At 39.7% G+C, this 12,310-nt stretch overlaps 1 protein-coding gene across 1 annotated transcript; it reads left to right on the plus strand.

Moving 5' to 3' along the window:
• Positions 1 to 1,114: 1,114 nt before the first annotated feature.
• On the plus strand, positions 1,115 to 11,236 carry snn.S (stannin S homeolog). The gene is given in 2 exon segments (NM_001171636.1): positions 1,115 to 1,191; positions 9,343 to 11,236. A coding segment is annotated over 1 exon segment (264 nt). The 5' UTR covers positions 1,115 to 1,191; positions 9,343 to 9,410; the 3' UTR covers positions 9,675 to 11,236.
• Positions 11,237 to 12,310: the final 1,074 nt, after the last annotated feature.

A 12,310-nucleotide genomic window follows, 5' to 3' on the forward strand; every position in this document is an offset into this window, starting at 1 on the left:
CAGCCAGTTGTACATAAGTGATGCAATAGCCTTGCCCTGGTGTCATAACTCCACCAACATCATTGTGCCCACCTCTGATGTCATCATGCCTGTCCCTACATCACTGCCCCACCCCCCATGTTTGAGTTTAGCCATCAGCAAAGGTGGCAACCCTAATGAGAATTGACTTGTATTTTCTCTAGCCATTTAAGGACTTTTTTGTCAGCAGTGTCGGACTGGGACACCAGGAACCCACTCTCAGTACTATTATTCTTCTTCCCCTCACTCAACCTCTATTCTCCTAGTCTCTTTTCTTTACATACTATAATCTATTTTTCCATCTATTTAGCCTCTTTGTTCTCAAACAGGGAATGGCCACGAAATAGGCCAAATGTTTAGCAGCATGAGGACCCACTGACACCTGGGCCCACCGGGACTTTTCCTGGTATCCCGGTGCAGGTCCGGACTTTGAATTAAATTAGGCCCTGGCATTTCAGATACACAGAGGCCCACTCAGCCCACACAGAAGCCCAAACAGTCCCCACCAGCTGATTAAATACTGACTTTCAATGGAAGTTTATAGAAGCCTTCTGGCATTTGCCAGAACCCACAGATTGCCAGTCTGACACTGTCAGTAATACCCACCCAAAAAGCCCCCCCCACACCAACAGATATGAGAAATGTGCAGCAGAACGCCCCTACTTTTATAGGGAAGCACTCGCTGCCCCCCCCCTTACTCAGCAATGGTTTGGCCGGGCTAAGCAGGAGCTTATATTACAGGGCTCAGCAAAAACAAAAAGAGGACTTTTTATCACTCAAGTCTCTTAATTCACTAACCACCCACTTGTCACGATACTGAGCATGAGTTAAACAGCACTGTTGAACGGCATGACTATGTTAGAAATCTACCACCAGAACCCACGAGACGTGCGCACCCCCCAATTTAGCTACGCGCCCTGTGACAATTGTCACGTGCTGCTCTCCTCACGTGACCCTCTTTCTTCTCATTCTCGGGCAGCTGTTGCTAAGGCAGGCGTCTCCCTCTTCCCATTGGCTGTAGAGTTGTGGCGTAGCAAAGCTTATAAATAAGGGTGGTGGGACGCCCATATGCAAATGAAGGTGCTGCGGAGATAGAATGCTGGTGGGCTCAGCAGCCCTCTCCGTGCCCGGAAGGATTAGGGGCGACCGTCAGGAGACCGAGACAGAATTAAGGTGAGGCTGATTGTGGTGTTTCTACTGATGAATGTCATTTATTTACTTCGGCATGACGACATGGTGCTGCGCTGGCTTGGGCCCGATCATCACTAAGGACCTGCCTGGGTGCCAAATGCATCTGATCTCATTCTGACCTTGATTATTTTATTACTCTTAGGCAGATGAGCTAAGGGCTCGTTTTTATGTGTGGCCCAGCTGTTGCAGCTCTAAGCCAGGGGGATTCTGGGAGTTGTAGTTCTGCTACTGCAGCTGAACATGTTGCTCCGGTGCACGATCAGATGCTGACAATGAGAAAGACCTTCAGATTAGATGTAGTGGCCTCACAGCCCTGCAAGGGTTAAAGAGCTGCCTTGTCAGTAACAGACTCCTGTATATGGATAGCACACAATAGACTGGAAGCTGCTTTCCACTTCTAAATGATCTGCTGCATTCAAGTACTGCCAGCTCCACACCTGCATCATATTAGCATTATCATCATTATATTCCTATAGAAAGTGCCAACACATTCATCACCGACATACAGACAAACCGACTCACGTGGGCTCGCAATCTAAATAAGTGTAAGACAAGGAATAGATGCAGCGGCCTTTCTATGGAATGGGAATTATCACTATTGTGTTTCCCAGTTCTGCAGCCTCAGCCCTTACCATGCCAGGCTAGCAATGAATGCACTTTATATCACTCTGCCCATGGGCACCACATTATACTTCCCTCCTACAGGCCTGGTCACAAGCACAATAAATATGTCCTGTGATTTATTTTGTTTAATAGGTCTGAATACAAACCCGGCATCTGCTGGAATATTGTAAAAAAAATCCCAGTAATAAATTGCACTTGGTATTTTTTAGATGGTGGGGTTGCTAAAAGAACAGGAATGGCGGATTAGGGATTTCCTATGAATCCTGTTTCAGTGCCCAGGACCATTCTGCTTTTATAGCCATCTGCTTCTGCTTTGGCCCCGACTTGGCTTTTTCTTCCAAATCTAGTGTTGCAGCAGTAAACGTTAGAGTGAAATTAATAAGGAGTGCTCTTTTGTCTTCTTTCCCCTTAAGTGTTTTTGTTTTATACCCAGATATTAATGAGCAAAGCCAAAGTGTTCAGTATAAATTAGAGGACATTCACAAGATATAGGTCAGTGGGTTGCTGCATGATATAAAGGTACAGCCACTAATTATCATGATTTGCCGATAGGTCCTAAAGCACTATATAGATAGATAGATAACCGAAGGCAGCGTGTATGAGCCGCACACCCTAAACATAGTCAAGACCTGGGTGCTCATGCAGGGATAGTTGAAACAATCCGTAGAATGATGGCACTCACAGGATTTAAACAACAGCAGTCAAAAAGTGTAAAAAAAAAAAGGTTTATTAGTCCGATGTTTCGGTCCCACACAGGAACCTTTATCAAGAAAAACCTTTTTTTCTTTTTTTGACTATATATATATAATCCCACAGTACCAGCACTCAAGACAGATGTAGCCAGTGGTGCACGATCAATAAAGCATATATATTTTTGCGAAGGATCAGCACACACTGTTTTGAAGTGAAGTAGTAGTGTTTATTTCAAACAAAACACATTCTTATCCGACGATCCAAGGACCTTGAAAAAGGTCCCCAGGTGGGACCGAAACGTCGGATAAGAATGTGATTTGTTTGAAATGAACACTAATACTTCACTTCAAAACAGTGTGTGCTGATCCTTCGCAAAAAAAAAAAAAAATATATATATATATATATATATATATATATATATATATATATATATATATATATATATATATAGACTATATTTATAAGCAATGCATTCACTGTTGTAAAATCCTACCCCGTATGTCAGTTATGCACTAAATAAGAAATGCAATGTCACTGTAAATTTAGGGCAAGTATAGTGCTTAAAGACATATTGCTTAATTTCACTGAATGTTTTTTAATTTGTGTATGTCGCAAAGTCACTTAAATGTGCAAATTGTGTTTTTTTATATTTCTCCTTTAAAATGCTTTCTCTACGAAGACTATGAATTGCCCCTAGTCTGTAACTGTCACATGGGTTTAGCTGTGACAGATGTGTCTAAATGTCCCATTAAGTCAATGATGCAGTTTATGGCAGTCTTTAACATGTTGATTAAGGAATACAATTAGTACCGGTCATGTTACTTACAGTGTTGTTATATACAATTTTCTCATTGACCAAATGCAAAAGAACTGACAAAATATGGTCAGCTCTTTTGCTAGTGCAATGGTTACAGAAACTTGTGGTGCAGAAACCTGTGCTAGTATCTTATAGATTTAAAGGGGTTGTTTATTATTTGCTGAAATTGTTCTCCAGAATTCAAAATGAAGCTCAGGCAGAGGGCCCCCCATCCAGTCCCCCACTCTTACCTGTGTGGCAGTTGTAGCAAGAGGCATGGGGGGGGAAATCAGGGGGCAGTGCATCTGTAGGCTAAATAATTAAAAACAACGCAAATAATAAAAACATGAAGACCAATTGCATATTGTCTCAGAATAACACCCTCTGCATCATAATAAACATTATTTTAAAGGTGAACAAGCCCCTTAAGTGCAGTGGTGTACAGTTTTAGGTTCTTTCGTACTTGTGACTAGAAATTTGCACAATAGCAATTACCTGTTATAAATGTAATTCATTGCGATTCTCCAGAATCTAAACACACGAGGCTAAGTCATCAAACTATCCAGTTATGTAAAATATGCTAAATAGAATTCTTGCATAAATGAACCGAGCTGTGGTAGGTGTTTTTTTTTGGGGCTGGGGAATTTTATGTTGAGCCGTCCGTTTACATGTTGAAATGCACAGACAGCAGGAAACATTGATGTGTATGGATTTTGTTTTTGCTGCTTATTTACACCTTAAAGAAGAACTAACCCCCCCAATAATAAAAGCCCCTACCCACTACCCTACATAGCCCCCCCCCCTATCTGCTTTCCCCCTGCATAGATGATTACCCCTGAAAGTGCCTCTAATTCATTATTCACGTACAGGTGCAGAGTAAGCGCAGCAGAGCTCATGGGTGCCATCTTTTGGCTCTTCAGTATTCTTTGGGTTCTCTTCCCTTCTGCAATTTCCAGCAATTTTGGTGCATGCTGGAAGATTGTGCCCATGAGCTCAGCTGCTCTTACTCTGCACTTATATGTGAGTAATGAATTAGGGCATTTTCAGGCATAATCACCTATGCTGGGGGCGGGGAGACTATGTAGGCTAGTGGATAGGGGTTTTTATTATTGGGGAGTTAGTTCTCCTTTAAAGGGCATTTTGGCCCCTCTTTCTCCTCCCTCTTAACTATATGCGTTCCTCCATGTCTCCTGCCTTCATCTCATGCAGACCTGTGTAAATCCTAGTGATTGTGCAAGTCACTGGTGAATAGAACTGAAGGGAACATTTCCGTGGAGCACCAAGATTAAGCACTTTTTTTCTGTCCTGACAGCACAGAGAGAATGTTGTACTTCTCTGTATGTGTAGTCAGGTTATCACGGATCACTGCCCGCGGGTTTGGAAACCATTGTGAAAGGCCAGACTAGAACAGAATAGAATGAGGTCTGCTTGTGTTTGTGTGCTTGCACTTCTGCAGCTTGCACATTCCCAGCAAACAGTGTTGCACTAGTAATCTAGACTAATGTCTAAATTTTTAATACATTGGTCCCAAAAACCCCAATATGTATAGTATTTTTAAAAAAGTATAAATGTATAGTAAAGAGTGAGGGCATTGATTGATATAGACAGCTTAGATAACATTGTTAAACCTTTTTTCATACTAATCAATTTACATCACTTCCCAAGTAAAAGCAATTAATGAGCCGCAGCCGCATTTCCCTGGTCACATTATAAATTCATGTTTGATGCAGCTTTATTTGCAGTGGTTTTCTGACTTTAGAAAGATTACACTTTTATAGTCTGGGAATCCAGTAAAATGGGTGTTATATATGTGATTAGATTATGATTTCAGTGTTCCCGAATCATATAGGATTAATGGCATGAGACTTTTATTTCAGTTTATCTGTTTTTCCAAATTTTTTGGAATTTATTAAACCCAGAGGTTGTTAAAAGTCCAAATAAAAAAGTACTCCAACTTAGACCTGCCGAGGTTATGTAGAAGTCAATGGGAGAATTACTGTAGCTATCCTGATCTCCGGTGGGTTTCATGCAATAATCTGAAAATTTCCTGGTTTTCGGGTGTCAAATCCGAAAAGTTGTACTATTCAAATTTTTTCACAATTTTTTCGTTTTTTCACACACAGGAAATTTTTGGAAAAAAAACAGTGCGGGTTTGGTCGGAGTATCTTTCAGAAAATAATGAGATTTTTTCAGATTTTGTCAAATAACCCCCCTAATGTCAGATACTGGTATTTTCAGTTTTAACCAGTCAACTAAACACCACAGCCTTTTCTATATAAACCTAAATAAGCAATACTGGTAAATTATGAAAGTAGAGAGAAGGTAACAAGTGGGGGAGAGAATGATAGATGGCAGGTAAATTGAAGAGTGGGGGTGGATTGATTGTAAGGGGAAGGGATCACGCTGGTCTTGTTTTGGTGTTTTGTGGGTTATTTATTCACTTCCGTAACCGTTTGTGTGCAGTAACCTTGTGCATAATGTGGTGGTGATGATGATTCATCTCTGCATTTCTTTCATCTTCCCAATGTTATTGCAATTAAAATACATTGGTTTACAGTTTTGATTGAACTTATCTCTGCAAACCCAGAGCAGCTTAGGTGCAACAAATTGCTTTATTGGCCTGTTACCTGTGTGGTCCTCTTCATGGCCCAAACCTCTTGCAGCATGAGGTGTATATGATATGCCACATAATGATTTTCTGTAAAGCATAGCCTGTGACCAATTGCCCATCAGACTTTAAACTTGTGAATTTTTATTAAAATGCATGGGGGATTCCAGAACCTGTAACTAATCTATAACTAATGCCATATATTCTGTTCAGTTTCCCGGTGGGTTGTAGCCATTATCCTTATGGTGATTAGAGACTGTACTGTGCATAGGCAAGTCCTGTTATGGAACCTATATAGTGAATAGTAATCCCAGGCTTCTGATTAGAACTTTTTCGGGGGTTAAACTTGAGGCCATGTTCCCAAAAAGGTAGACAATGCTCTTACAGTATATAAACAGATTTGCTGGTAGTTTTGGCTGCAGCCAGGTGATTAAATAATAATATTAGAGCTGCAATATATCATAAGTATTAGATACTATGGAATCATCAAGTCATATGGCTTACAGTGGGGATCCAAGTCACCATATTTGGTTGTCAACAAGGGAAACTTTTTTTGCAGAGGGCCCTGTGCCTGGGTTGGTTAAACAGGGACACTTTAGCATTCAGAGAGGCTTCAGTGTGAAATGTTGGGTGCCTCTTTGTTAAAGGGGTTGTCCACCTCCCAACACTTTTTTTTCAGTGCAGATAGTGCACTAGAAAAAAAGACTTGTTTTGTTCTAAATGATACACTAATTGATACATTTTCTTTATCCCTTCATTAAAAGCAGCTGTTAGAATTGATACAATAGTTGCTAATATTCCAAAGCTACTGCTGAAAAACGTATCAATTAATCATATATCAGCTAAATGTAGCAAATTGTAACAGTTCAGAATCTGCTCCTGTATCTCTGAGATGCCAGACGGAAACCCCAGAGACAAAAGACAGTAACAAAATTGAAAAATGTAAAGCATTCTGGTGAATATTCTAAAAACAAGTGAACTGAAAAAAGTGTTTGGAAGGTGAACACCCTCTTTAAATTGGCCTTCTGGCATTACACGTGTCCCAGCATCCGACACCAGAGGAAAAGTAATGCAGGGTGAGCAAAACATTCAACATTTATAAAAGATTCTTTAATATTAATATAATAAATGGCCTTACGTTTGCTGCTGGTCTAGTAACCCATAGCAACTACCAACAGGTAGCATTTACTGGCCAGCTGTCTAAAAACAGACACCTTTTAGATGTGGGCGAACATATGACTTATGTCTTTGTCTTTTATATCTACCTGAATACAAACCAAATTTGTGCTAATTCATAGATCTAAATTCAAAATCTGTGTAGATGGGGTTTGGGGGGGTAAAAATCAAATATATTTTTCATTTTGTAGTGAAGACAAAGATGAAGTAGAATAAATGCAAATAAACAAGCTCTGTAGGACAGGGACCTCCATCCTCTTGTCTCATTGTCAGTAAGCTCTTAATCTTTATTGTAACTGTACTTTATATTTATTGTACTTTGTAATATGTTTGTGAAGATTCTCATTCGTCCAGGTCATGGTATATCTATAGAAATAAGTCAAATCAACTGGACTTGCTGTGTTTTTCTTGAATATCACCAGTCATCCAACTGGCTTTCTCAATTCAGTTGGATGACTGGTGTCATCAGCCGTGTACCTACATCCAAAAGAAAAAGGACACACGTTTGAAGACTGCCAAGTGCAGATTCTATACCAGGAGAGCGACTGGTTCAAAAGAGATGTTAAAGAAGTTATATATGTGAAAACTGAAAAACCAAGTTTGAATAGGGGGGGGGGGGGTGCGTGCGAATTCTATTGTCTGCCACATACAATGCTGTTTTGGCACCTCTCCCTGGAAGGTTTAATAACACATCAAAGCTCCAATCTTGCTAATACAATCAACACCTAATTTAATGACATCAATGTGGATTATGATAAACAGATTATGCTGATTGGAGCAACATTCCAGAGGATATATAGCGAAGCAAGATCCCATGTACAAGTTATTCTGAATTGAAAAAAACAGTTGGATGACTGGTGAAACGTCTTTAAGAAAAACACAGCAAGTCCAGTTGCTTTGACTTATTTCTATAGATATGACGACCACCTGTTCATTCTACTTATTTATTGTTCTGCTGTAAAGTGCTGCATTCTAAAGTGGCGCTATACAAATAAAAATATACATAGATATAAATAAATGACTTAACAAACATGGTTTTAACCCTCTATTCTCACATTGCCTTACAAAACCTACACATTGGAGAAAGTAGGCAAATGTCACCATTTGTTGGATAAAGCAGCAGATTCATAACATCCCAAATGCAATTGTCGTCCATAGGCCTAAGACTGGTTTCTGGCTGGAATACTGTGTATGAAGTGTTGGCAAATGAATCCCATGCTTGTGCTGTTCATCTCCCACAGCTAAAGGAAGCTGTACAATAATGAGATTCCTGTGGAACCTCTTTAGAGATTAAAAAATCAAAGCAACGGATAATTAAGAGTAGGTTTATGAAACATTCTTTTCAATCCGCCAATGAACACAGAAAATGAATCGTCCAACACAATGTTACTCACAAAATCATCCTTTATTATGGTGCCTTTCCCTGATTATAACTTTACCCCACTGTGTGATTTCTTATGGCAATAAGCCATTTAGAAAGGGCAAAGTGAAAAACAAAATCTTGTAGTCTTTAGGTTGTTTGCCTTTTTCTTTATATGAAAAGATAAAGAAGTGCTGACGTATAGAAGCCACGTTAGCAGATGGATGTTTTTTTCAGCTCAGCTGCGTTGGGTGCTGAGAGGTTCTTGTTTGGATCACTACTTTGTATTCTACAGGGCTTATCTGTTATGTGCTATGTAAACTGTGCCTTTTTCTCATTATTTTCCGCCTTGAATGATTGCCCCATGTCTACACAGCAGCTTGTTTATATAAACTATAATAATCTTTCTGAAGCAAACACACAGCTTTTACCAGTGCAGGTCAGACTGAGGAGATTTGCACTTGAGCAGTAACCCATGGCAACCAAAAAAAAACACTCTTCTTGTGTTCTTTTTCTTTATATCAAAATGTTTCTCTGTACAGCCATTAATGAAATAACAAGGTAGGGAAATGTGTTGAACCTTTGGAGAAACATAAGGATACATTTGGGATGTTAGAGAAGCAATAACCCCCCCCCATCCGTTTTTACCTGATTATTCCCATTGGATCTAAATAGGTTGATGCTCTGCCTATAGTTTGTTTTATTAAACTTGCTGGAGTTTGATAGATGATATAGTGAGTACATAGTGTTTTCATATAAGTGCTTTATAAGGAGGACCCAGCACTGTGCTAGTGGGTTAGACATCAGGCACCTGCAGTCTATGAGTATGGACTATTTATAAATAACCTTTCATTTGTTTGTCTCTTCTTCCAACAGCTTGTTTATCAGTACTGAATCTGCACCATAAACCAGACATCAAGGGAAACAGTTGAACAATAACAACCATGTCTATTATGGACCATAATCCCACCACTGGAGTAGTCACAGTAATTGTCATCCTTATCGCCATTGCAGCCCTCGGTGCCTTAATACTGGGCTGCTGGTGTTATTTACGTCTCCAGAAGATCAGCCAATCAGAAGATGAGGAGAGCATTGTGGGTGAAGGGGAAACCAAAGAACCATTTCTCCTTGTTCAATACTCTGCCAAAGGACCTCACGTGGAGAAAAAGACTAAGCTGACTCCAAATGGCACCGAGTCTCGTAGCTAATTCTCTGCTGCCTCGAAGTCCATGACGGTTGTATAAAGCAGAACTGATACTGTGAAGAAGAGAAAAATAGAAACCCTTTTCATAGTTTCCTACGCCTGCCAGCCAAACCCCACACTGACAATGCATGCACGGAATTCTCATTCCTGCGACTCCTTTCATAACCTCTTACTTGAATGTCATCTGATTGGAAGTGGAAATCTCCCCCACAATGTGAACTGCAATCTGAACAAGTGTAAATAGCTGCCTGTTGTTGCTTCTGATGAAGCTGAGCCTCTCGGAAGGTTCTGTAGAAACAGACTGAAGTTTCAATTGTTGCGTGTTTGGTGGTTTTTAACACTAAGGAGGCTCAGCTTGATGGATGATTTAGCTTTAATCTTAACTGCAGTGAATCTGCCGCTTGCAGTGGGTTTCAGTATGGAGCTAGTGATATAGAACTATTGTTCTAAGAGGCTTCTCCACATTCAAGTGGCAAATGAGCAGTTATAAGATTTTCTCTCTTTTTTTCTAAAGTCTATTAGATTTTCACTACAAGATCAAAAACAATCTGTCATTAATCATGTTTAAGAAATAACATTTATTGTCATTTCCATAGCACTGGTTGTTTTTAAAGCAATTAGGGGTGCAATGCCGTGATGCCTTGCTCAGCGTTGGCCCCCAACCCATTTTACTTTCTTTTTTAAATAGTCTACTTCAGAGTTGGAATGAGTTTGGGTAGTCTGGATACCCAATGACCTGCTTGATAGACTAGAATACATGAAATGAATAAAACGTGTACCTGGTTTTAAAACATTTACCATCTGTTTTGGAGTGTGGTAATTTGTTACAGAGCAGATGTTTGACCCACCTGTCTTCATTTACCAATCAAAAGAATGGCCTGGCGTTTAGAAGCTGGCAGTGCTCAAAAACTCTTGCTTTGATGGTCTAAACCGCCATTGTCTGTCATCACCAGCATAAAGGTGGCCATAGACACACCAATAATTTTGTACGAAACAAATTTTTTTAAAATATTCGGTGCGTTTATGGTGGGAGATGAGCTGACCAATATCAGTAGAAGATATCAGTCGGCTCGGTGAGGCTGGCTGGAAAATTGCCTTTCAAGGCATCTGAACATCGGCCATTGTTGGTGCTGAATCATCAGATAGATCAGTAGAATTCTATTGTTTCTGCCTGTATATCGGACAAATTCAGCTCTACACGTGTTTAATGAAATGAACAATCATAATGGTAACGTCTATGGCCTCCTTATGCCATTCTTTTGAACGGGAAGCAGTGTCTGATGGGAAAGGGTCTAATTGTGGTTCTCCCTTGTTGCACTGCAATGTCAAAATGGCCTGTCTGATCATGGACCCAAGTCTCTCTATTCTGTGTTGTCTTCTTGATTTGTACTGGAGAAACTGTCTAAATGTCATTCACTGTGGAACTATTTATGAATTGCACCCGCATAATGTCTTGTTTGTATTGCTTCCGTCACACACGTGGAAAGACTTTTAATTGCACTGAAAACATTGACAGTTGTTCTAAATGATTAAATCATTGTGATTTGTAGAACATTATTGATGCTACTTGGTGTCCCGAGTGCTGTTTTTTTTTTCTTTCACTTTGGGTCATTATTGATTCATTTATAATGAAATTGGTTATATGTCATACATCTGGGCAGCTATACTTCTATAGGGATCCTGTATGTGACTATACATATACCAACCCTGCTTCTTAGATGTTCAAGTGCTACAATATCGTAAAGGAATTGTTCAGTATAAAAATAAAAACTGGGTAAATAGATAGACTGTGCAAAATAAAAAATGTTTCTAATATAGTTACTTAGCCAAAAATGTAATCTAGAAAGGCTGGAGTGACTGGATGTCTAACAGAACAGAACACTACATCCTGCTTTTCCGCTCTCTTGGTTTCCAGGCAGTATCCAATCAGTGACTTGAGGGGAGCCACATGGGTCATAACTGTTGCTTTTGAATCTGAGCTGAATGCTAAGGATCAATTGTAAACTCACTGAAGAGTTATGTCCCATGTGGCCCCCCTTCAAGTCGCCGACTAGCTCAGAGCTGAAAAGCAGGAAGTAGTGTTCTGGCTATTATGTTAGACATCCAGTCACTCCAGCTTTTATATATTACATTTTTGCCTAACTAACTATATTAGAAACATTTATTTACCCAGTTTCTTATTTTCATACTGAACTGTTCCTTTCAAAGATGGAGTGCTCACCTCAGGCAATATATCCTTTCGGATCAGGTGCTTCTAGCAGTATTCGATCCAACCTGCCAAGGGTCAGAAAATCAATTGTAGAAATCCAAAATACTGCAGCACACTGCAAATTGTGTAAATTTTTACACAAATTGCAGTGTGCTGCAGTATTTTGGATTTCTACTGAACTGTTCCTTTAACATTATTATGCATAGTCAATCCTTATAGAGAAATAACTAGAAATACTTGAATATAAAAAGAGTACTGAGCGATTTGTCAGTAAGATGTGCATTTTCACTGTAGCTGCAACTAAATGGGGTTATATACAGTAATTAGACTCCTCCCGCTCAGCATGGTGTTCATTCTAATGTTTATTTAGTGTTCTACAAAGAGCAGAATAGTGCTATTGACTTGTATAGCTTCTGGGGCACTTTTCTGCC

The sequence above is a fragment of the Xenopus laevis genome, chromosome 9_10S, assembly GCF_017654675.1.
Source record: "Xenopus laevis strain J_2021 chromosome 9_10S, Xenopus_laevis_v10.1, whole genome shotgun sequence".
Lineage (NCBI taxonomy): Eukaryota > Metazoa > Chordata > Amphibia > Anura > Pipidae > Xenopus > Xenopus laevis.